Genomic DNA, 27,559 nt, shown 5'->3' with positions numbered 1-27,559 from the left:
TCAAACAACTGGGTAGTTAGGAAGTCATGTACAGATGAGGCTTTAAAGCTTATCACTTAATACATTTGTAACTATTAAATGACAAAATACTGTAGGTAAACATAATGTTGAATCTTATAAACTGAAAAGGGACAAAAAATATTTAATCCATTATGCTCACAGTTAATTATGCCATTGATTGCAATAATTAAAGTGGTATGGTAACTTAACTTTATGACCCTGTAAACCTCCAGTGAAGCAGTTTTTTTGATAAAATCATCAATCATGTAATAGTGTAGAAGCAGTGACCATCCATGCCTCTGCCCACCTTCTTCAAAGTGTCTCCAGCAATTATATACTGTACCAGTGATACAACTGCCAGTTCCTTGCAATCATCGTTATTATTGGATGTTTTAAAAATACGCAGATGTTCTTATCTTAAAGTTCATCTGTTAATATTCATTGTATGAGTTCTCTTCTTCATACTTTTATGAATGGACACATTTCATGGAAACAATTTCTCTAAAAGAAGGATGATGGCAATGATTTGAATATACTGTAGACGGCGTCACTTTAGGACTGCTGTATGACAATTCTTGGGTCCAGGGTTTCTTTCTGGTCGGGGGCTTTCATGGGGGTGCTCCAGGTGTTTCTTCACAGTCCAGAGTAATTGGCAACTCAAAATTGCCATCCAAATGCCTGTGTGTAGTCTGTGATTCTTCTGGATCTGCCTATGTCTGCTGCAGTTCACTGTGATGGTCTAAGGATAAACGTACTGAAATGGCTTTGAATGTAATAGATGATTCACACTTTTGTTTGCCTGCCCAAACACCCATGCGGAAATCTGAAGATGCCTCTTTTCATTTCATTTTCATGAAATGTAGGGTGAGTTTGTGATTTAAAATGCAAAACATTCAAATAAAAGTGTAACACTTACAGTACAGTATACAACAAATGTAATGCAATACAAAGGTAGTCTGTCATCAATAAATGCAGAACAATGTACAGAGAATTGATCCTTTTGCCTTCTACAGTACAGTCTCTTGCTAAGAAACGTCTAGCTTCTTAATAAGATTAATATTATTTTATTTTTTTAACTTTACTTTTCCATAGTGCCTCTGCAATCTACTCACACTGTGCACAGAGAGCTCCCATCTACGCATGGTAGAGATACTCTGGTTCAATTAATTTGTGCTGCAATATGAATCAACACTCAGTTATGTCAAGGTTGTTTTCTGACCCTGTGATGCTTTCTTCATGGTGTTCCAAATCCTTGCTTTGCACCAAGTTAAGATAGCTGGTTTGCATTGAAAACTAAAAAATAAAGTTGGTCAGTGCTCTCTCTTGGATAATGTAAGAATGTAGAAGTTATAACAGTAATGTGATCTTGGCAAAAACTTTCTTCATATGCAGTTGTAATACTTTCATTGAAAACTACTGTATATTTTACCATTCCCATTTTCACTTGATTGTTTTTCCTAAGCAGAAAGAAACACTGAGCATACAATGTACAGTATCATTACTAGTTGTAAACTTCTTTTATAAACACTAGATGGCAACATTATAAAGACCAAACTGACAGATTTGTAATTTAACTCTTACACGTACATACAGTAGAACTGACTTAATATAATTAAACGCAATAGAATTAAAAATAGCAGATAATTTAAATCTCTCATAATGTTTTAAGAAACATTCCCATTAAAGTTCCCATAATATACTGGTGAATAGACAAAGATAAAGCAAAATAAATTTAACAGTCCACAAATTAGTCTGTGTTTTTTTAGAATAATCACAGTTTATGAACAGAGAGCTTTCTCTACTTACTGTACCTGTGCAGAGCTTTAATGTTTTATACTACTTTTTCCCCTTCAGGACATTAACAGATAATATGCAAATGTACCTATTTTGCTAGTTTTTATGCCAAAAAACTTTATTTTTAATCTTGGGAGATTGCAAAAGTCCATGATGCAGCATAGCTCTGTCACTAAAAGACTCGTATAAGTCAAATAAATGATGTGGTAAAACCAAATGATTGTTCTCTCTTGTGGCCTAATTGCTTGGAATCAAGTGTTCCTTGATTTCTGTGCAGCACCTACTAGTTCATTGCATATAACATTGTCATCTTTTGAGAACTAATGCTATTTCCTACTTATTATACAAAATACCTGTACAGCATACTGTACCTTGTATAACTCTATCAGTCAAAGCATATGACTTACCCTGCACTGTGCTGTAGTGAACTGATTAGGATGAAAGGATGGACTGATGATAAAGGCAAATGAATAAAGGTCAAGGCTACTTGTTCTATTGTCTAAGTAAGCCAGATATTTTTTTATTTATTTAATGTCAATTGAACACATGCACTTCATAGGGAGTGAACAAAAAACTAATAATTGTGGGACATTGTCATTCTCTTTGATGAGTGCTGCCACACTTTTGTTGTAATTTTTTTTTACAAGAACAAAGCTTCACTGCTTTCAGAAATCTAATTTCCAGCCGTATGGGTTTTGAATATCTCTTCTGATCTGCACAGCTAAGGAAACCTTTTATAATTTTTTGCCTGTATTTCTGTTTCCTCATCTAGAAATGCAGACGGGTCTCTCTATTGAGGTGTCTTTTTGCCAATGCTGCTTTTAGCCTTTCTTATATAATTAAATGCACAGATTCCACGACTAAATTGTAGTAGTGCTATTCCCATTTTCATTTCTGGGGTGTTAGATTGGCATCAGAGTTCCAGACCTTTAGTAATTAGTATAGCAGCAAGGGTACATCTGGATTCAATAGAGGCTTCTGATATACTGGAGAGCTTGGCTTTACCTTGCTCTCCATGTGTTGGGGTAGGAAAAATGCTTGTAGTTTTCTTAGCAGTAGAAAAACCTCATTAAGCTTTTCTACTGAAAACAACAGGATGAAAGCATGAATAGTTATTTTGTAAGTGGGCCCATACCTAGATGACAGCAGTAGTGTGCAGTGTGGCACTGAAAATGGAGTTCAGTTCCCTTTGCAACCTGTCATGTGCTTTAGACACACCAATCTTGGGGCCAAGTGGTGGCACTGTGGCTAAGGATCTGCGCCTGTGGCTGGAAGGTTGTCGGTTCAAATCCCACAGCTGGGATTTTGCCGTATAAATGGCTGACCCTGCGCTCTGACCCAAAGCTTCTCTCTCCCCACCTGTGTCTCATGGAGAGCAAGCTGAGGTATGTGAAAAGTTCCTAAATTCCTAATGCAAGAAATTGTATATGGCCAATAAAGTGATCTTATCTCTCTAATCTTAATCTTAATTTAGTAGACAAATAGGTCTTCAGTCATTGTTTTAAAGACAATTTATCTCAGCTCTTCATTATATATAGTATGCTATGTATGAATCTCATAAATAAAATATTAAATGGTTATAAATATTTTTAAATATAATCCATTGTACAGGCAAAATTACCATATTATTAAATTCTAAAAATCCCCCACGCCTTTTCGGTTTTCTCTTAGACCATTCTGGTTAAGTATGCATATTGGTGGTGGTGGAGGGGAGTCCCCATTACCTGTAAAGCGCTTTGAGTGGAGTGTCCAGAAAAAGCGCTATATAAGTGTAAGCAATAATTATTATTATTATAATTATTATATCCTGGGTGCTGGAAAAACATTTGCAACATTGTGCAAGTTTGTCCAGGGGAAGCATAATACTATAAGATATTCACACACTTTATTTTTATATTCTTATTTTCATTAGATGTGCTGCTTCAAGTTTTTTGTGTTTAATATCATGCACTTCACAGGCCTCATTTAATCTAGCTTGCCTTGTAAAAAGAACACCGACAGCCTCCCATATGGTGCTTCTCTGAGCTCGTCACCAAAGTCATCAAAACAAAACTAGAATCTCCTGCTGTGACACTGGTCGTTCATGCTGATGCACTAGGCCAGAAATATATACAGTATATTGTAATTCTAACCATCCTTTCATGTGGAGCAATTTTGAAACTAATATCAGAAGTGACATGTTATTAATAAAGGTTGTGTCCTTTTCATTTTTTCTTCTACTGCAAACTGTATCTTATAAAAAGGAAACCTACTGCCGATTGTAAGTTTGGCCTAAAATGTACTTGAACTTTGCCGGGAACCACAGAAGAGATGTCCTACTGTCGTAATAGAACAAAAACAAATTTCACTAGCTATAATAGACATAGTAAATTTTGAAGGATTTAATTGGATTATGTACAGAAAGTATTTTTTTTTTCTGAAAGTACTGTTTTTCTGAATGTTTTTAACGGATGGGTTGACGTTAGTTAAACTGTCTCAGAAAGATATAAAATGCTGGGAAATCACTTTTTGTTGAGTAAAATCAGAGTTTGAGGTTAGGTTTTAAGGCAACACATAGCGTTTATCCTTTCAATCCTGAAAGTAACAGCCAAGTGCTTTTTCAATGTCAGCAGTCACTGTGGTGACGCTAAACTGTGTTTTTTTTATGATAATGTATCAGTTACACTGAGCCAACTTAAACCATGCTGCAAACCCAGCTGTTGATATTGGAGCCTAACAAAGGTAACTTATCTCAGCATATTGTAACAACAGGCTATATGATGGATCCGTCCAATCAATATAAACATTTGTCAGCTGATGGGAATTATTTCCATTGCATTCTATAATACTCTAAAAGTCTTCAGAATGCTCAAAAACAGTGCAAATGCACTTCAAAATGCAGTTTCTAGGCCATATTTATTTTTCCAAGTCAATTGAGAAAAAGTCTTATTTACAATGACAGCCTGGAGACCTGTTTTTATAGCAGGGCCTTTACTACAGCAATTTCAGTGAAGTGCCTTGTTCAAGGATGCAACAATGGCACCCCACCTGGGATAGAGGGATAGAAAAGCAAATCCCAGATGAAAAGCCTTTAACGGCAGGTGAATATTTCTTGAAAAGTCTTTTTTTTCCCCCCTTACCCTTGCTCTTTCGTATTGCATTAAAATTGCTCATGCAGAAGGTCTGTCATTCACCCTAATGGCAGACCCTTCTCATCTGACAGTACAGCTGTGAATCAGAAACATCTGGGTGAGCATGCAGTTACTCAAGGATACTTAAAACCTGTGTTATTCTGGGTGTTTAATAAAGTTGATGGCTGTAGCCATTTTCTCAACCAGCCAGTTGTGTCAGTTTGCAGCTCTTTCACCCGCTGTATGCATTTTGCCAAATGCAGTCCTCGCCCACGGTAGTTAACTAAAGGAATTCGTTATGGAGAATTTAACTCAGCTTGTGAGTTAATCTGATTAATCTTCTTTCTCTCATGCTTCAGTTTCTCTTCTTGCCATATGGGAGGCAAAAGCAGTTAACAGCACACCATGCACTCTGCACCAAGTAATGGAAATGGCAGATTTAGAGTTAACTGCTGAAGATACGTGATGAAGAGTGCTAAGCCATTAATATGCCCTGGGATTCTTAGCTCCATGGCAACTGGGATTCTAGTACATTTTTTGCTTTTATTACCTTTTCTGTGTTTTCTAGAGTTAGCAGCATAGTGCCTGATATGATCAATTCTAAATATATTTAAAAGGCCTTACATAATTATATTTGTAATTATATCAGTAACATTTTATAGCTTTTCCAAAATGTCTTCCTTCCGCTGAGGTGCTGTTTTTGCTACATATGTACCCAACGAAACAATTGAAGAAAAATGTTTCTTTCCCACATGCATTTTTAAACAGCAGCATTCAAAGGCTGCGGTAAGGTGCCATGCTGCAGGCAATATCAGCAGATTGTAAATTTATCCAGGCGGTTGCCATTGGATTTAATCATTTAGCTGAAGTTCAGTGCCTTGCTCGGGGCTCAGAAAACCTGCATTAGAACAATGGACATACAGTAACATAATCTTCTGATCCATATCTTTTAGAAAAGATTCTGTGCATTGTATCCTAGCACTCTTCTGCTCTGCCAAATCAAGAGTTATTTTTCAGGTTTAAGTAGATCCTGCTCAGAATTTTCACTTCAGCTTTAGAATTTAGCATTAACTATTGTGTTCAGTCGGTCCATTGCCTTCTACCCACGTGGAGACAAAACATGTAGCTGATGCACTCTAGGCAACATCAGCTCTCTAACCACCCCTTTGACAAACCTTATCATAATGTATTCATCAGTGCTGCAAGCAATGCAGTCTCCCTGACAAAACAGCACAAGGTGAAAAATAAGCTGCGGTAGTCGAGCAGAAACTCATATCATATTTCATGGTAGGGTCTGTTAGTTAATGGGAAGCTACCCAGCGATCAACAGTCCTGTCAGAAGATATGCAATAACAATCAACGGTGTTACAAAGCATATGGCGCAGGAGGATAAAAGATGTGAGAGATGATACCAAGATGACTTGAAGCTGACACTGAGCAGAGTTCCAATGGCTCTTGGTTCCAAGAGGGCCCAGTATTGTCTGTTTTTGTTACGTCACGGTCTAATTATTTGATTAGCTGAATAATTGTTACACCTCTAGCCAGGCTCTGAGTGTTCCTTTAATGATGTGAATGCTTTGAGTAACCAATTTTATAAGGAAAATGTCTTTAGACAATTATTAGGTTAATTTATTAATTGGTTGGAACAACAAGCAGAAGACACAAGTTCCTCAAAGAATTGAGTTGACACACGTTATGTTGTTTTCCTCGCTGGTTTCAAGCCTGGAAATATTCGACCTACTCCATTATCAAACAGTTGAGTCAAGAAGACTCTGTATTAGTGTATAAAATTGAAATTCATGGTTGATGTGAGGAAAGTCTTCAAAATATTGGGGTCTGATGTACAGTATCAGTGTTGTAGAAATATGAATACATGAAACCCTGTGTGGTTAATCAAACTATTATACTGCTGCTATTAAAATGGGTATTGTAAGATAAAGTAGATTTCTGAAATATTATTTTTTCATCAGATAAGCTCTAGAGATGTGAATTATTGCTGATAACGAGAAATGGAGAGCCAAAGCATGTATTTCACATACTGTGAACTATGCTTTGACTCTCCATTAGTTATGTGTTGTAACACCCTCCAGTAAATTAGTAAGTGTTAATGTAAACATCTTATTCACCAGCAGCCATATCACCCTGCAACTCACAACTGGCAACCCACTGAAGCTAAGCAGGTGTGGGCCTGGTCAGTACCTGGATGGGAGACCTCCTGGGAAAAACTAAGGTTTCTGCTAGAAGAGGTGTTAGTGGGGCCAGCAAGGGGTGCTCACCCTGCGGTCCATGTGGGTCCTAATGACCCAGTTTAGTGATGGGGACACTATACTGTATACGTCCTTCGGACGAGTCGTAAAACCGAGGTCCTAACTCTCTGTGGTCATTAAAAATCCCAGGCTGTTTCTCGAAAAGAGTAGGGATGTAACCCCGGCGTCCTGGCCAAATTTCCCATTGGCCCTTACCAATCATGGCCTCCTAATAATTCCCATCTCTGAATTGGATTCATCACTCTGCTCTCCTCCCCACTGATAGCTGGTGTGTGGTGAGCGTTCTGGCGCACTATGGCTGCTGTCGCATCATCTAGGTGGATGCTGCACATTGGTGGTGGTGGAGGGGAGTCCCCATTACCTGTTAAGCGCTTTTAGTGTAGTGTCCAGAAAAGCGCTATATAAGTGTAAGCAATTATTATTATTATTATTATTATTATTATTATCAGTTGAGCAGCTGTCCCTCAATACAGTACATTGTGACTTGGTAGAGCTCTGGGGTCTGGTAACCTCTGTACCTAATCTGTTGCACCTGAAGAAGATCAGAGGACTGGAAAAGCTTGGACAAAACCTTTGTTAATGAAATACCTAACGATGTTGCAACTTCCTGTTGTTATAGAGATACATTGTGGTATACATTGAGGACGATAGTAAAAGTTAGCTGATTTTTTTTTACACCAGAATACAGTAACTTACATGCTGATTAATTTGCATATTTGGTGTTTCTAGCATGTGCAGGCCAGACAGAATTAAAAAAATCAGTTTTGTACATTAAGCTACAATGATTCTCACTATTTTGCTCTGAGAATGCACTGAAAGGAGAGTTGGGAGATAATTGTGTACTTCTATCCATTGGTGCAGGGCTACTCTCTACAAGACCGTACTCTTTGGATGGTGCTTTTGTGTGAGTCATTCCTTAGGCATTTACAGGTGAGAAGCTTGAATGGATACCAAATCCAATACACCACCTGATCCTCAACTTGTAATTAAAAAACTGTTATTACTGGTAAACTGATAAAACTGTGCAAAAACTGTTTATGGTCTTGCCTTTGGAAGTCACTTCTTGGACTGAACAAATTCTGTGAGCTTCTGAGCTGGCAATAATTGCTGAAACCATACGCACAGACAGGCAGCGACATACAGTATAATATTAATTATACCCAGTGAAAAAAACATCTCAGGGTGTTGTTTTATCAAAGATCTGCCTGGAGGTTCAGGATAAAATGAAGGTCCTGAGGGGTTATGCTGAGTAAATATGAAAATTACAGGAACTCGGTGTGTGTGGGTGATGAGACTTCCTCTTTTCCTTTTCTGCTTTTGCCTGACAGTTTCCTTCTAGAGGAATTGAAAAGCTGAGGGACACAGTGCCTTGCAATGGAATTCAGAGGGAAGTAAGCATTCTGTTCGCTGGTTTGTTTCCATTCTGCTCAGGGATAGAAGGCGGCTCGGTTTCACCTGATTTTAAACCTCTGTGGACTGCAGAACACATTCTGCTTAATATTGTTTTCTTTCACCTCTTTCACACAAATATTGGATGGGATTGACATGTCACAGTAAGTTTGTATTTCTTCTCAAATCTGAATAGGAGCAATATCCAGCTGGCATTAGGAAGACAGTCCATCTCACTAATTGAAGTAGAAATTCTGGCGATTTTAGGGATTGTAATTTAAGACACTGGTTGTATAATCACGTTGTAATACAGAGGCTCGAAAGATTACATTTAGCGGGTAGTATTAATTTCAATTGTTCATTTTGAAAAGTCCCCATCTATTAGTGATGTAGATGCTGTTGAATTTGGTGATGTATTGCAAACAACAATTTAATATTTGGAAAATTAATATCACTGATATGAATGAATATCAGTGTATACAACGTCAATATTAAGACAATTATCAAAAGCCTCGCTGAATGCTTATCCTCAGAAATTTTCACTTCTCTCAGTTTTTGACACTCTTATACCATTAGGTTCTATTTGCTTGTAAGATAAATTATAGTAAAGCAAAAGTACAAGAAGAATTTGGTTTAAAAAAGCTAATATTCTCAACTATTACAGTACCTCATCCTTTTTGTCTTTTTAAGGATCATTTACAGTACAGTGCAAACAAAACTGAGCCTGGTAACAGTCAATAGCTTTCTCTCAATTAACACACCATTAAACAGTGAAAGTTTAAAAATAATTTTTGAAAAGAAAATGTGGATCTCAAAGTGTATTGGTGTACTGAAAAAAGTATAAAAACACTTGTTGTAAATGAGACAAAATACGTGTCAAATAGTAAAAACCAGTGGAATGTTTAAATATTGTGTAATTGTGTATGTAAAGTCATTTACAAGAAGAAACGAATGCTTAGCCGACTAGACAGGAAGACATTTCCTGTGGCCCAAATGCAATAATCATTTAAGCAAAATGATGTGCGCTCTGAATTGGGTAATTTAAGACTGATAAGTAGATAAGCTGATGTGTACCTTTTCAACTTGGTATGTTTTAATTCAATAAAAAGAAACTGGATAATACCACATGCACTTTTCATACTAAAGTAACATTTTGGATGATGATTCAAAACTTTGAAATTTTGACATGTTTCCACTTGTTTCCATATTGACGGAGTTCTGGTTCTACTAGTGCTAGCTTTCAGGTTCACATGAGGCTTTTCCTGTACTGTTGGCAAGCAGGCTGTGCACAGTATTAGTAAACAGGTTTTGTGCATTGCAAAATGAGGTATTTGTTAAAACAACAACAATTAAAACATTTCCAAATAGTTACAGCTGTTAAGGGCCACTAACAGAAGAAGTGAAATGAAATCAGTCCTTTGTTTTTCCTGTTTAGAGTATAAAGAATACTTTATAAAGAATATTAGAATTTCAGAATGGACATGTAAGTAAAACAAAAAAAGAAGAGCCAGGTTGCTCACATTGTCATGGACAAGTCCTGGAGCATTCATAGACATTTTCAAAATATGTGCTATAATGTGAATCACTTTATCACTCCAAAGTGTAACAGAGAAAGGGTACTTATCTGTTAAGAGTCCATGATTATGGAAAACAGGGGAGTGGGAATCAGATGATTGCCAGGACATTGCGTGCTTATTTTCACCAAATGCCAAATTGTAATTATCAGGGAAAAATGTAATCTACAATGTTACAGGAGAACAGTAAAATAAAGTGCATATTGAAGTCTATATTAAGAGTCTGAATTTCCCTTCAAGTGGGTGCCATGATACAGGAGACTCAGAATGGAAACCAGTAGTGATCATACAACAAAGGGTGTAAAAATAGGATTTAAAGTTGGACATACTGTAGCTTGGTCCCCTGCAAATCTTTCTTGTGGAGTGGATAATGTGAGATGCAGTAGATTCACTTACAGTATATTGCCATATGAATTTGGAAATTCAAGTTTGTACCATATAACTGCCCTTCGAGGAAGCAAGAGGAATCGTACTTAATAACCGAAACAATTAATGAAACACAATAATTATTATTATGGAGAGATGTGAGTTTGAAGAGAATGGAAAAAGGTTTCAATTTTGCATCTAAACAAATTACTAATATGAGTTACTGTGTTGGAGTGTTAACAGGAATAAATCCATGGTATCTAAAGTGTTTAACCAGCATCTCAATCTGAAATAAGCCAGCTTCTCAAATGAAAACTTTAAAGGCAGTGATACACTATAGACCTTGATCAATTAATATTCTACTGTGAGCACAGAAGTCCTAAAAATAATAAATGAAGCAGAGATTGGTAGACTGTCTACATATTGTATAATACTACTGTACATCTGTGATGAGTGATACTGTATGCAATTTTGAATGTTGCTGACAGAAATAAGGGTTGTGATAATAAAGCTGGAGGATCCAAATATAAGGTAAACCACAGAGTTGAGAGTGGGCATCCCTGATGAGTACCTCTAGAGAACACTTGTCTCTTAATACCATTGTTGAACTATTGGCATATAAACTTTTAACCATATTAATGAATCCTACAGTATATAATCCAGAACTGAGTACAGATTAATATGGAGGAGGCAGGAATAATCATGGTATCACAAATTAATTCACTCATTTTAGCCTCCAGCCAGTGCAATGCTACCTAAGACAGGGCAATACAGTAGGTCCCATACAGTGTAACAAATTCTATTCCCCTAATGTAATGCTTGTTGGATAGCTAAACAAGTTTTATTTGAATTATTTTTATTTTCTAGAAATATACAGTACCAGGTGGAGTCAATTTAACTTTCCAAAAGATGAATTATTTTCTCATGCTAAAGAAGCTGTACCATTATTGTGAACTTGATTTCATTTTGTCAGATCACATCTGTTTCGCCTTGTGCTCTTTTGTATTGTGTTTAGTTTCTCTAAGAGAAAAAACAGGGATACAAGTTGGGAATATTCTTGAAGTAAGCTGTATAAACCGTATGTACAGTACTGTACGCATTTTAGGTGTAGTTCAATACAACTTAACTAAAAATAAGAATGAGACAGTCTATGAAGCCTGATTGCACAGACATTAATGTTATCATTATGGTGATTTTTAGTAAGATGGTTTCTCAAGGTGTTCTTCTATATAACAGCCTGACCTTCAAGAGAGATAAGAATTTGAATTTTGGTAATAATAAAAGTAATTGACTCAAAACCTCATTTGTGATTTAAAGTAATCTCACTAGATCAGTTGATTTTCTTTTAATTATGACTCAGTAATTCATATGCTTAGTTACTGACAGGGATTTTAAGAGCAAACTTTTTTGCCTTCATTTTTCTTAATTTTGTCTTTTAAATTGCATCATAAACATTGCACGTTCTTAGGGGTAAAAGGTGATGCATGTACATTTGTTAAATTACTTTTGCATGGGATAATTCTATACTTAATCTCAAAGAATTATCCTAACGCCTACAGTACCAGATTCATTTTTAAAGCTGATTGCCTGACACAACCTAGTGATTCAAATGAAGCAGTATCCTTACTTTCTAAGAAATCAGAGGGAGAGTGTAAATAAGAACAGAATCCATTTAAAAGTGGAATATGGTAGACAAAATAATTTCTCATTACAAGCATCCTACCCTTTCTATTCAGACATTTGTATTATCATTTAATCTAACATTGAAAGGCTGATGAAATTACTTGTATTCTAAAGGTTGTTTCATTATCTCTGAATGATTCTTAGAAGTTATCTCGTGTGGTTGTGGTTGAATATTTCAAGAAAGTTTGTTCTGTAGTTCCGTAGTTAACCATTCAGAAATAGCATGATTAAATTCGGAGCCATAAATATCGGATTAATAAGCCATGTATCTCCAGACATCATGTGCTGCTGGAAAACCACAGCACTGCTCTGTTCATGTTCAGCCAAAATTCTCCTGGTTCCTGCAATAATGGTGAATTGATATTGCTGAATACAGTAGGTCTCTGAGGTCATACTGAAAACCTCTTCCAATATCAATCAAAGTGCCACTCAAGTTTTTAAAATCTATCTGAATGCCAATGGCTGAATTGGAGACGTGAGACGTTTCTGAACACAAGGTCAAAAGGGTGAGTACATGCTCAGGGTTAAAAAATACATACGACTTATCACAAAAATACAGTCTCTTGCTGTATGCCTTCATTCCAGGCATGGAACCAACATGCATTGTGTGCGGAAGTAAAGTACTTCCATGTGCCTTCCTACAAAAAATACATTTCCATTATGCAAATGATATTCTTTTCTTTCAGAAAACATTGGTCTCAAGAGTAATCTTATGTTGTATGATGAAGCTGAAGTGGGTCGCTGCTGAAAACAGTGCAAACGAAAGATCTAGAGTAATGTGAAGTACTGCAGTGAAATACTGTATATGGTAATGTAACAAGGCTTCATTAAACTTCTAATTCCATAAATACTTTTGTAAAATGAGATGCCGTTTTAAAGGGGTCTGAGTTTCATTTACAGTAGCTTATTTGGCTTTGTAACTGTTCTATTAGAGTTATATTCCAAAATTATTTTCCTACTTTCATTTTGTGTAGTTCTGAAATGTATATGTCTTTATGTTGAAATGTGTTTATGAGTTTATGTATGCGTGTCATGTATTCAAGAATTTGAATTTTAAAATACAGACTACAATTTACTGGTTGGAGCAGCCAAGCATTTACAATGATTTAATTACCAATGCAATTCTTGCTTCATAATTCATTTCCCCATCAATAAGGAATAATGGTTCTTTTTTAATCAATCATCCTCAGTCAATAACACTTCACTAATTCAGAGCTTTTAAGTAGTTCAGAGTTAACTCATCAATACCTGGCATCTCATTTGTGGAATGAGTTGGTGATGCATATTCTGCTGACTTTGTATGCATTGCAAAGAAAAATACTGTGTTGGTCTGTCCTAAGTACAGTAGGTTTCACCAGTTTATTCAAAATTATGTATATTGTAATTGTTTCTTGTAATTGTAATATTCTTAGGTGTCGTATATTATTTCCAAAATGCTATACTTTCACTTTCAGAAGTCACATTGTCACAGTTAACAGCCTAGCAGTGTGAGGAGAAGGACAATACTGTCTCACTTTTGTGGTCATCTAAAAGGTATACACAGTATTTATGGTGATCCAGTCTGTATTGTGCCAGATATTATTACTGTATGTCCACCATGTCTGGCAGTATGCAGAACCAAGTTCTTAATTCATTATACAGTTTTCTAAAAAGAAATCTGCTGATTTCAAGAAACATTAGAATTTCAGGGTCTCTCAGTGTCCCCTGCTTTTAAAGAATTCTGAATACCTGAAATCCATCTGAAATGTGCCTGACTACACATTTCCTACATGTAATTACAGAAAAATGTACAGTAAGTGAAGAAAAGCAAGTCGGTATATGGTCTAGGAGAGATAATGCCTAGTTTTTATTTTTTACATTTAAAATATTTCTGTGTTTAAATACCTTAAAATAGTACAGTAAATAAAGCATCAGAAACACATTTGCTGGCTCATTACAATGATTGATAGGTTTTACTTTGGGAAAAGTGTCACATTATATGCATACTACTATAATTTAGGTATCATTAACCATGGTGCTGGAGAGCCCCAATCTAGTAAGTTGTATAAGTCACCCTAAACCAGTAATTTGTAAAGACTGAGAACACTTGAAGCTGGTGATCAATTTGGTAAATGTGTGCCAATAAGGAAACTCTGGTCTCCGAGAGCTGAAGGGTATTCAATGTTTTTTTGCATATGATCTCTAAATTACTAAAGTAACCTGCCTAGTTGGTCACAGTTGAGTTTGTGAAGCTTTTAGAAACTATGGATTAATTGTTTTTAGCCAAACCCTGTGGACTGGCATTTTTCTTGACCAGAGTTGGTCCTTGCTTTAGTGTAATCATGATTCTCACCCTGCCATTTGAAAAATGGGTTTCGTCTGAAATATTTTCTTAGCACAAATAAATAACTCATGCATTCTAAACCCAACTGGGAAAACAAGTGAAGGAAAAAAAGTGGCTTCTTTCTCTGGTGTGTTTCTGAGACTATTTACTCAGTTGCAGAGCATACAAGGAAAATTGTCCTACAACTTGTTGAAGGGGCAGGCACTGGGACCCAGAGGAGACTCCAATCCCCAGCACTTCCACAGTCATTCTGCATAAGAGTGTGGCTCCTGCAGCAGCCCTTCTGCCCTCTTGCTTTGCCTTTGACAAGGGGAGGCTGTCTGCTCCACCGCTATGGGAAGCAGGTGTAGATGACACACCAGCCACTGAGAAGAGATGGAGGGAGGGACCAGCTTTGATATGTAGGATGTGGCTTCAAAAAGAGTCACTAGGAAAAAAAAAACCCAAACACTGAGACACACTCACAGCGAAAGAGAGAGAGACAGAGATAAGGAGAGTGTGTGTGCTTGTGTATATAGACACTCTCTCCACTGCCACTGACAGAAAGCCAGGGACAGAAAGATAGTAGTAATAGAAAGCAAAAGCTCAAGCATGGTTTTGATACTGCAGCACATTCTGATTGCGGTCATTCAATTTTTCAGAAGGGGGCAGCAAGTGTTCCTGAAAGCAGATGAGCCCCAGCCACATTCCGACGCCTTACAGGTAAGACAGGAATTATTATTTTTTTCCCTTCAGCTCTTTCTCCTTTCTTGTGCTTCGTCTTGTGATTTTGAGCATTCTTTCAGTGTTGCCATACCGTCTCTTAACACGCAGACAGGAAAGAGCAAAGTCTCAACTCATGTCAACTTTCTTGCACACATCTAATAGGGCAGTTAGAATGTGCACCTGCCTGGGTGGGTTCTGATGTTTTTATTAATGTTATTTCTTACATTCCTTTCTTGCTATGGTGATACCTAAAAAAACTACATTGTTGCAAGTCAACATTTGCAGTTACCTACTGTAAGTGACACTGTAAAAATCCCCTGATTTCATGTTACATGGATACGAAAGTCAAGACAAAGAAAGCTGTAAGAGGAAGGAAAATGCTTTGGTTTCTGTTTCTATTTTTTCTGTCTATGGTAGTAAAAAAAATGTAAAAGGTAAGATTATAACCAAACTATAACATTATCTAAAGTATGAAATGAGGTGTCTTTCATTGTCTGATCTTGATATTTTATTAAAATGCTGTAATAGATGTCCAAAATTTAAGAAAGCTATAAATACATTAATACAAAAGCAGAGCAAAACTTTTCTATTTGCATCACATTCTTTTGATTTAACCTTTATTACCTAAGACTCAGCTCATGTCTTCTCATGTGCGTTTGTGTGACAGTTCATGTTTGACCAAAGCATGTATTTTTAATTGATAGACAGTCAATGCATTTTCCGGTCTCTTAGCTTTTTTTGTTTTCCAGAGAAGAAGCACTTAGCATCCTTCCATTGTGGCAACCCATTTAATTTGCACTCGGCTATCAGGCTAATAGCAGTGTTGGGAGAAGACAAATCTCTTTCTCTTTCCCTTATTTCAATTCTTGTTTACAGCCGCGCATGTTTCTTACAAACTGGCAAACTGCTTAAGAGCACAGTGAGAGGGCTGACATTTATGTTTCCGGAATTTTGTTTGAGTGCTACGCAAGTGGGCGTGTACATGATTATCTCCAGTTTATGTGTACCTGTTGAGGGTATTATATTTTAGAACTCCTTTCCCAAGCTAACTGTTCTTTTCTGTGTGATGCTGTGTCAGGTGTAAGATCAATGAGGCTGCAGTACACTTACATTAAATGCATCTTTTAGCAGTGATGGAGGAGAGTTGCCGGAGCAGCTGCATCTTAATCTACAGAAGCAAAGTGTTTTAAAGTGAAGTGGTGTGCATTCTGTATATTGCATACCATTACAAATGCTACAGTTGAGTATTTAGAATGAATTTCCTTTGTGCAAGGTGATCAGCTTTGTTAAAGGTTTTAAGTCTCAACACCTTTCTGGTTTTGCTGTTGCGTTTTGTGTGAATGATGTTTTTGGTATAATTTCATTACTTTGCTTGTTCAGTTGTTTAATTCTTTAAAATTTGTTTTGAACTTATGATGCACAAGCCCTGGTTATAAAGCAAAAACAAAAACTGAACAAAAAAAGCAAAAACAAAAACTCACACTGCATGGCAGCATTCCTCCTGCAGTCATTTAAGTGACGGCAGATACATTTTCCAATTCTCAGTTTTCCTCCAAAATGTAAGCATACAATTTATTTTTGCGTTGCTTTTCATTGGTAATGAGTTATTTCTTTCTTTTAATGCTGCAGAATAATTTTAATTTGCATACCATTATTTCTTTTTAACAGTAATTGCAGTGCACATTTCTTGCTGTTTTGATTAAAATATTATCTACTGTATATAGATGATATCCTCTGTATAGATCAGAAATAAGATCAACAGGATTTGCCTAAAATACCAAGCTACAAATGCATCATATCTGGACACTTTTCCAAAACCTCAGATCATTGGCAAAGAAAAACTGTATATGGCCCCTTAGGAGGATCTGATGAGATGACGTACAAACAGCATGTAAGAGGAAGAATGTATTTAATACATTTTTAGGTCTCATTCAAACTTTAAAATTATTCTCTCTATGCCTATTAGTATGCCACAACCCACTGAAAAGCATTGCTTAGATCATTAAAACGTTTCAAAAGCAAAATGGGTGATACTGTTAATTGTTTTTACAGCAAATGCAAAAAAGTCTCCTTCATTAATTATAATTTAAATGCTCTTTGAGTATGCACCAATGAGAAATGCATCATTTGCTACAGATAGCTGTAGACTCTGTCATTAAAGCTGTTATAAAAATGTACAGTAATCCTTATTGGAGCTTAGAATTTATTCAGAATTATAATACCCTAGTTGTTAAATAAAAAAACAGAGTGACTGAACAACAATAAGAATACCTTTTTGTAAATAAATGTCTGTACCCTTTGCATCTCATTTCATAATATTCATTATATATACAGTATATAAATCAGCCAAAAACTGTGAGGTTATAATGACCTAAAGCTTAATTTGCAAAAACAGTTAAAACAGGTTGAGTGTTAAAAGAGTTTAAAATAATCTATTGCAATTCATGATAATTCACATTGCTGGGCTTGGGTTAATGCTCAAGCATTTCACAAACGTTCATACAGATTACTGTCAGTTTATTCATTCTTCACAATTCTTTCTTTTCCCATACAAGTCCCCACCTGTATAGTGACGCCCCATGTGTATTGATTTAAAACAATTTGCTGTGTATGTATTTCACTTCCATTCATCAACCCTATTGTAAAGAAAGATTTTGTCAACATACAATATGTTTACCTGATCTGCCAATCGTATTAATCAATCTTCGGGGAATTGGATAGCCTGCAGCACTAAACACTAAACACTAAATCTCTTTACACAAGCAGTTCTATCTGCAAATCTGTAGTAATTCTAACAGTGGGGCATGTTTATATTTTTTTGTGTTGAGCTTGTTTTTAATGCTGAGCTAAGGTGTAAACATGTCAGATTGAGTGAGAAAAAGCAGCAAAATACACATTACAACGATGACAACTGCATTTAACCATTTTTGTCCAGTTACAGTACATAAACTAGATTGCTCACATGGCCCCCTGTAAGCAGCCCCTTTCACTGATAACCATTATTTTTGCTAATCTGTTTTTCACTTTTCATGTGATGTGATTGGAAAGTGTCTGTAGTTTAAGGCATCAATATACTGTATCTTTTCTTTGTTTTCCTGGATGGCTACTGTTGCAGTCAGAGTTTATACTATATTTATGTAACCTACTGCCGAATAGTGTCTGGGGCACTGAGTATGAGATTCAGTGAATGCTTATTTACATTTTTTAGCTGAGGATCTACATAATATCGAATCGGACAAGCATACTGTAGATCCCCTCCACATACTGCAGATATGCACACTGGTGAGCAGAAAAATAATTAGGAGAAGGTAGAGCTACTGTGCAGTATGATGATCTTAGGACAAAAACACGTCTTTCTCTTTCCTTTGGGTGTATTTGACTGTTTGGGCTACAGCAAGGTGTTAAACCTCCTTTTAATTAAGTTGCAGTAAAGATTTTCAGTCAAGCTCAAGAGGTGTGTGAGATATTCAGATGTATGAAAGTACAGTAGATCACTTTGCATCCCTTCCTTACTCATCTATGACAGGATTTAACCTGATACCTTTCCTTGTAAAGTGTGACATGGTGGTGCTCAGCAAAACTTTTTGATTTATGGTCTCTGTAAATGTTATCGGTCGTGATTACAGCACAGTGCTATTTTTTAAACTGTTTTAATAGTTTTTTTTTCAGTAGTCCAAATCCAGTGTTTGAAGCCGTGCATATAAACAGTGCAAACCCGTTGCTATAGCTAATAGGTTTTCTGCACCATACCTGATTTCAGTTGCCTTGGCAGTAACCTACTGTTCCAAGATTTCAAGATAAGCAAAAATAAGCATTTGTGGGACAGTATCTTTCCTTATCTTTAATTGTTTGGATTAATGTTTTTTAAGTGAAGAACCAGTCAAGAACTGCGGTACTCTGATAGTACATTCTATGAATATTCTATGAAGTTTCGCTGGCATTTTCTTCTTGTTTTGTTTGTGTCAAGTGTACTGTTTATACATACTCTAAGTACATCAGTAAGTTTAAAACCTTAGGAATTCTTTTCAACCTATTACCTATTAGAATAGTGTAGGGATGTGTTATTTTGTTATGTTTTATTTTGCTATATACAAGGTTGATACAATCTCTACATTTTTGAGTCACATGTACAGTGTATATTGTCTATTTTAACTTTAGAAGACTATTAACAGAAGTTGTCTAATTGTTGTTCTTTTTTCTTTTAAAAGCAACACCTTTGAATGAGTATACGCTAGCTCTTGCAGATTTCTGAACTAGTAGTGATATTAATAGCATTTTCATATTCTGAGTAAATTTAGTTTTGTTGTGCAAGAAAATGTTGCTAAAACATTGGGGAGGGTAACAACTGCCCACTACATGAGACAAATATCTTATAATAAGATCGTCTAAGAGATGGATTTGAAGAGCATGTTTTAAAGTCACTATTTTGATGAACAGAACACTAATCAACAAGGTGCTTAGGAGTTTCCCTTGGGTTCAACTATAGGCATAATTTTTCTGTGTCCTCTGTATGCAGTTACAGAGGACGCAGCTTGAAAGCCATGTATTGTACAAACCTCCTTCAGAATAAAGCAAATCTCTGGCTCATGGGATGTGCTATTCTGGAGCCTAAATGGAAAGGGCTGGCAGTAGAAGCTCTCTTTCCACAGTGATTGATGACTGACCTCCATTTCCAAATTGCCCCTGTCAATGAGTTGAAAATGAATTACCCCTCCAGATGAATCTTAACATAAATGTCTACTGTTTTTTTTTTGGTATTATGTTTTCCATACCTGCAATGTCTTTTAGTGACTCATTTGCAAACTAATTTCAATTAAAAGGTTTGGGAACAAATTAGAAAGTGTTGACTTCTTTCTTCATTGCACTTATAGACAGGCATTGAAAAAATTTCCCCCCTCTACTTTGTGGTTCTTAACCATTTCTGGTGTATAAAAGGAACTAAAGGAACATCATGAAACTGTCATCTCTGCTCAGACTTTGGTTAAATGATGCATTTTTGTCCAGGAAAACAACCTCCCAGATTTAAACAGAAGTGTAAAACATTTGAAAAAATTATTCTGGAGGGCACTCTATCTGTCAAACGTATCTTACAAACAGAGGAAGAATGGATTCCTGTGTCCTTTTATCTGTTTTGTTGAAGGGTCTACATTTGGACATTCACAAGCACCATGGAATTGAGAATTTTTTCCTAGTTTTGCAAAATTCGTATGATCTTAAGACTAGTTGTGTGCTCAGTTAGCTTGAACAAGAAATGCGTGTGCTCTGTTTTCCCTCTTGAACAGCTAGCTGCTTATTTGTTATGTACAGTACGTTCAGTGGTGTCCTTTTCTGTTTGCATATTGTGTTGCATTGTATCTGTTCTATTGACTTATTAGAAACCGTATATGTAAGTGTTTTCAAAGAAACACCCCCAGGAAAAATCTTTATTTCCCCTGCTATGTAATAGCAAGTAGCTTGAGTATTCTTCTGGTCCTGAATCCCAGTTACATGGCACTCAAGGGGAATAATTATCTCATGTTAACATGTTCTTATCCTCTTACCTGTTCACTGCTGGATATGCTGGAAGATGTTTGCTTGAACAAAGTGTCCTCCTCCATTATTTATTCTTAATTTTAAAAACTGTCACTCCGAACATACCAACATAACAGAATTTGTAGCTAGCAGTTTCCTCCCTCTGTGTGAAAATGATAACTGAACAGGCATGCTAGCAGAATTCAATTCAATTCAATTCAACTTTATTTGTCATTATACGTACACAGGTGCATAGTATAGTGAAAAGTGTTTCTCATTAGTCACTCAGGTGCAGTATATAAATAGAACAGAAGATAAGACAATAGACAGTAACACAATAACATAACAGTGTAATCAAAACTGTGCAAATACGCAAACAGAGAAAAGAATACAACAGGACAAAAACAGTGCAAAAGTAATTCGGGGAACAGTGCAAAAATAGTACGGTGATTAATTAATATTACAATATAGTAATATAATTTATATAGTTTTAAGTACAATTTCAGCTTACATTCAGTTGTCGTGTACTGTATGTAGTGGTGTTGGAGTACAGTCATTGTGGGTACAAGAAGCTCTGGGGAAGAAGCTATTTTGGAAGCTATTTTGGAATGGATTCCTGTATTCCTGTAGAATGTACAGTACTGTGTCTTCATTGTAGCACTTAATGCTGTTTTCGTAGTAAACAGCATTAAGTAGATAGATGGATAGTAGATAGTTTCCTATTTTTTCCTATTTTTAGACAAAGAAAGCAAGTCTGTATTGTTTTATAAGTTGTAACTTTACAAAATGGTTTATGCTGTACTTGAGTTGCAAGTGTCAGTCCTTCTATTTAAGCCCTGAGCCCTGAGCACTTACCAAATGCTCATTTCTTTGGATGTGTAAATCAATTTACTGTATACACGTACAGTAGTAATTCAGTCACTGAATTTCATTATGAAAGAAGTGTTAGGATTTTCACTTAATTCAGTTCCCTTAAGAAGACATAGGCTTTATATGACTTTATATGGCTGTGTAAAACGTTTACCAGCTCGATATCAGGTTATTTAAACCAAATATCCTTAAATGCTACAGTATGGAACAACAATTAAAACATTCAATTTATGGCTTTCAGCTTGTCACTTAAAAAGGTAATGTACAGTAAGTGCATAAGAGGCAGACAAAGACAATAGTTATTAGATTGTAGAAACAGTGCTTGACATTTTTCTTTTGTGAAGGAGAACAAATTACGTTCTGCTGCGCACACTTGATAAATGGCCCTGTGAGTTTTCTCATTGTCACATGAAACATACTTTTCATTCAGCCAGTGAGCAAGAGAAATTACTGTTTCATGTATCAGAGTTTTGCTTAACATCTCTTATGTCTGAAAATCTGCTGTTGACAACCATTTCTTTTCAGATGATATAGCGAGCAGTTTTAATTTTTTTGAGTTTTGTATGGGGCTTTTAATCTAGATAGATCCCAGTCACTTTACATAAGGGAATGTCTCTTTTCACCCTTTACTGAAAAACAAAAACGAATTCCATTCTGGCGTTTACAGAGCTAAATGTCCAGAGGTGGTGTTGCAGCATTGTGGAAATATTTGCTTGATGTTTGATTTGCTGTATAAATTGATCAGCCTAGCAGTAATTCCTTCAGAGCCCACTCTGTGCTGAGCGAAATGCTCGATTGGCCAGATAAATCCTCCTCTGTCATGATGTGCAAATGATATTCATTACTCAGAGGCCCAGTATAATAAATATGGCTTAGAATCCCATGATGCTGTGTTTCACTTGTAACTTGGCACTGCTGCTTGCCAAACACTGTAAACTGATTCAAGACTTGCAGTGCTAAGTTCAGCCTGTGATTATGCAATAATCCCTACTCTGTCACTCATGTCAGAGACTTTGGCTGAAAGGTAATGAAGCAAGGAATGCAAAAAGGTTGCTGTTTTGAATTTACTTTTCTCTGAAACCTAAAGGGCTTAGTGTGTTGAGATTCATTGTAACCTGTCAGGGAATGCTTTTCTTCCCTAGGAAGTGCAATGACACACTCAGCTGAACCACATTACTCTGCAGGAACTGTGATTAGTAGAATCATGTGACTTGCTTCAATGTACAATACCGGTCAGCACCGATTAACTGCAGAGGCAAACTCTTTTGTTTCTCTGTGTAAAGGGATTTCAACCCTGTTAAAAGAGGACCCCTGTGCCCTTTGGTTTTCATTCCAGCTAAGCTCTTAATAACCTAATTGACACCTACAGTAAGTAAAACAATAATGTATTTAACCAGGTCATTTTAAATGGTTTTGATTTTAATATTATCATAAAAAGGTCTGGTTAAGCAAATTTAGGTCTCCATTAAGTAAATGAGAGTTCAGAGTTTTTGGATGGAAACTCTGATGAGAGAGGTATCTTATAAGACCAGGATTCGTAATGCTTGCTCTAGGCAGACATTTTTAAGTTGCCAAATCATGAAATGTAATTAAAAAGTTATTAGTGCTGTATAGCCCTAGCTGTTAGTATGGTATTGAGCAGAGTGTCAGTTCCCTACGCTGGAATCCAGCAGGCTTTTATTACTGTATGTCTCTTTAAATCATCAGCAACTCATGATTATTAAGAACAGATGATTTGCCAGGTGAACAGCTTATAACTTAAGGAAGCATGAAACCTTGATGACTTCTAGATCCTGAGGACTAGAGTTGTTAACCCTAGTATTAGAGCTTCAAGATGCGCCACAATAGTAAACAGAAATATAAATAGTAAATTCTGTGGGGGTTTTGTTGCATTCCTAATACCAGTGCTGCCATTCAGCTGTCACAGGTCAGCTGCACTGTTTCTGTATAAGACACAGGTCCATAAAGCATCAGATGTGAGTTGTCATTCAGTTAACTGCACTAATGAATTGGCTTTTTATTCTTTGCCCCCTAAAGTACAACAGTATGGATACGATCAGCTACCCCTGTAGGCTTATTTTTGAGAACCCAAGGGAAAACTGTATTGATTGCAATATACAACTGTTTTTTATTCTTTCCCCTGTACACTTTCAAAGTCAAGCCACATTTTGTAGATAAATTCATGGTATAGGTTTATATTGCTGTATTATGTGATTATAATTTTTACCTATCAAATGTTTACTAAACCAGTTGAGAAAACCTGGCCTTCGTTTTCTAACCAGGGTGTTATTAACAATTGCAGTAGTTTCTGACCGTTATCAATTTTATTATTTTATCAATTTAATCTGTTTTACAGTACACCACGAAAGACTTCATCATGAAGAAGAGTTACAAATTAGAGTGATTTGCATTGAACTGAAAGAGTACTCAGATTCAGATAAGCTGACACCTTGAAAGAGGAACACTAGGACAGCGCTACAAAGACAGTTACTTTAGAGTTTCATTTGAAATGTCTAAATTTGCAAGTGTAGGCTGTAGAATCTAAACAGATGTTCAGCCATACAGTAGGTCAGCAATACAATGTAAGATGATAAAGTAGGAAAGCCTTTCATTAAACACTGTCAAGACCTGGGATTGTATAATCTTACAACCATTCAGAAAGAAGGATATCCCCAGAGATATGGACAGTGTGATGTCTCCCAATAAGAAATTTCAACAACAGAAATTACTATCATGTCAAATCACTTCTTAGTTTATCCAGTGCATTCTTTTGATGTGTTGAATTGGAAAATAAAGTGGCTTTCTCCTTTACTATGTGAAACGTATACTTTCTGTTGCTTCCTGCTCAAAGGAGTTGTTGAAGGCTTTTGTCGACTTAAAAGCTTTTGCCAGTCTATTTAAGCTGCCAAGACAAGCTTTTGTGTTGAATTACTGCTTTCTTGGCAACTAAAAGTTTTTGTTGTTTTTTTGGTAAAAATAAATAACAGTTTTTCAAAGTAATCTAGTTTATTTTAAATACATTTATTGCTAATTTTATCAGTATAGAACAAAATTAATTTGTGTGTGTATTTGTGGAGAATAATAAGAATTCCCAATTATATAGAGGAACAGTTTAAACTTTCATTGAAAATACAGAGAACATCCAATACAGTTAAGGATGTCATTGTTATGGCCTAATCCACAGGATGGGGGGTTTGTGTGGTAGGGAGTGGACAGCTGGCACATTGCAAAAGACAACAGATGCACAAGGCTGACATAGGGAGATAAACATGTAGGTGACAGGAATGTGCAGGGAGCATGGCAATAATAAACTACTCTACTCTAGACTGCATGCTACAACAAAAAACGAGACTTAAATATAAGGCCTCGATATTGTAATGTACCATAATATAGATTTTAACAAAATCTACAAAGCACAGTTGTAAATGCTTTAGATTTTTGTACAGTATACAGTATGTTGAATGATTGATACTGTGTGATAATGATCACTGTCATTTAATGTTCAATGGAATGTTCATAAAGCATCAATACTCAATTATTTTCATACTGACCTAACCTTAAATTTTCCCATTACTCCTGATTATCCATTTGTAGCTTTTGATTGTTTTTCTAAGCTACAATTTTAGAATATTTCAAATTGTATGCCCTTTCTAGCATGTCAAGTACTGTATGTACAGTATTGACAGAAGAGCTACTATTGAAGACTTTGTAAATACAGTACATGGCACATACTGTAGTTATTTTTCATTCACCTCTATTGTGATGCTCGCTATGTATTTAAATTCCTTTGGACAAGATAAAGATGTTTATTAAATGCTTCCTCCTTATAGAATTGTTAAAATCTACTGTTAGTTTTGTAGCCTACAGAGGCTGTAGTTCATTTTCTCAAAATCAGGAAAAGAACATGATCTTGAGTGTGGCTTTTCTTGAGGGAAAACAGACTCCTGCATCCTGATGTGTCGTATAATTATTTTTGCTCCTATTGATGAGAAAGCATTTCATTCTGTGTTTTGCCTTAAGGCTTGAGTTAATGAAATATTCTGAATTTCAAAATTGCTTGTGCTGCAGAACTTTTAATGAAGTTTGCCTTCTAACTTGGTAACTTGTTCGTCGGTTTATTTAATGTGTGGTTCTCTTCGCATCTACTGTAGCATGTACATTGCAAAAAATGATTAGGCTTCTCTTCACATGCCAGTTATATTTGCCTGGAAGTTACCCCTCACATAGACGTGAAGTCAGAGGTGGGGCAAGCCAAGGATAATCTAGTCATCTGAAGACCACTTAACCCCCATTGGTATTTGGCTGATTGTATGTCGCTGTTCCTGGAATTTCAGTCACAGTTGGCTCATGACATACTGCATTGCAGAATGGAACTGTTAAAGACTAGAATATAGGACTCCCCCTTTCTTTATACAGTAAATGCTATGTGCTTATGGTGCGGAAATAAACAGAATCTTACATGTTTTGAGTTATTGTGTACTGTTTTCCTCCATATGGTTGTACTGTGGTTTGGTGGTTACAGTGACACTCTTCATGAAGGGATATATTAATCATTTAGAATATGTTCAGAATACTCGCTGTGCATCGGGTTTTCGAGGACAGTTAGCAAGAGCAGCACTAAAAGAATTCACTTGCAAAAAAAATCTCATGTAAACTCCCCTCAGTGCTATGTGCAGATTTTGGGGGATTTCTCCTTGTTGGTGCGTCTTTTCAATTACAAATTTTGAAACATCCTCCTCTTCCCACACCGCCTAATTAAATACTGCCATCTGAGTTCTTTTCCCACTGTTCACAGTTCGCTTGATAATAAGTAATGAGCTGTAAAAAAAGCTTCAACATTATCATCACATATCATATATATACAGTATATACAGTAATGTATACATCCTCCAATACCTCTGATGAAATAGGAACAATAATTATCAATTGACTGAAAAATTTACAGATTGGATGTTTCTCGCTTGAAAAATCCTAAGAATCTTATTTGTTATTTCAGAAATCTTATAAGCATTCTACAGAGAATTCAATTTTGCCATAATGTAAGTCCAGAAAACACAAAGGCCACAATAATTCATAGCCATGCAAACAGTATTTTGTAAATCCTCCTCTGGCAGGGAATACACTGGCTAGATACAGTACCTTCTGTAGTGTGGTATGAGAATCTGGCACTTCGTTAACTGTATGAACATTCCTCAATGTAGAATTGCTCTCCGTCCTTCAGACTCTTTGGTTTCCATTAGAGAACTGCCATCTTGAATTAATGTCACAAATGTTCAGTTAGATTGAGGTCTGTAGACTGAGATGGCCAATTGAGCACATTTTAGTTTGTATGCAATTAACCATTCCTTTGTTGATTTGGATGTATGCTTTGGATTATTGTCGTGCTGGAATGTCCATTTTCGGCCAAGCTTGATCTTCTTGGCAGAGAGACCCAGGTGTCTGGCCAAAATGTACTGGTACATAATGGAGATCATATTTCCCCTACTTTGACAGGGGCTTCAGGACCCATAGATGCAAAACAACTTCAAAACATACTGTAATAGTCTCATCTAATATTTCACATGACTGATTTCTCAACGTGAACTTAAATCTTTTTCATGCCAGATATAACACTGATGATAAGCACTTCCAAAACGCTCAATTTTTATTTAATCTGACCATAAAACCAGTTTGACAAGTTTCAATTGTCATCCAAATGATATTTGGCAAATTTGTGTTTCGTCTTTTTGTAGTTTGTCCTCAGGAGATGCTTTTTCCTTATAACCCAGCTATGAATGCCACATTCATACAGGTGACTTCGACTGGTGTTTTGACTCTTTGTATCCTGAAGATGCCAGTGTGTTGCCTTAAGATTTATAGTTTCACCCTAAACCACTTATCTCATAGATTGTGTTGGCAAGATATATACAGTATGCATCCTGTCTCAATCAGGGTTGCCGCTAAGTAATCCTAAAATCCTTGAAATGG

The 27,559-nt window shown here is 36.2% G+C and overlaps 1 protein-coding gene across 3 annotated transcripts in view; it reads left to right on the top strand.

The window, feature by feature from the left end:
• pde2a (phosphodiesterase 2A) overlaps positions 1-27,559 on the top strand; it is a 224,639-nt gene that overhangs the window by 46,933 nt on the left and 150,147 nt on the right. For 2 of the 3 annotated variants that reach the window (XM_088639301.1, XM_088639303.1), the window contains exon 2: positions 15,148-15,208. In XM_088639301.1, the coding sequence (XP_088495427.1) occupies positions 15,148-15,208 (61 nt within the window). Of the gene's footprint in view, positions 1-8,531; positions 8,725-15,147; positions 15,209-27,559 lie in introns of those variants that run through there. The other variant, XM_088639302.1, reaches the window with a different exon arrangement.

This window comes from Lepisosteus platostomus, chromosome 7 (genome assembly GCF_059453375.1).
Source record: "Lepisosteus platostomus isolate fLepPlt1 chromosome 7, fLepPlt1.hap1, whole genome shotgun sequence".
In the NCBI taxonomy this organism is placed as follows: Eukaryota; Metazoa; Chordata; class Actinopteri; order Semionotiformes; family Lepisosteidae; genus Lepisosteus; species Lepisosteus platostomus.
Note: the sequence above shows the minus strand (reverse complement) of the source record. Positions and strands in the feature narration are given on the sequence as shown.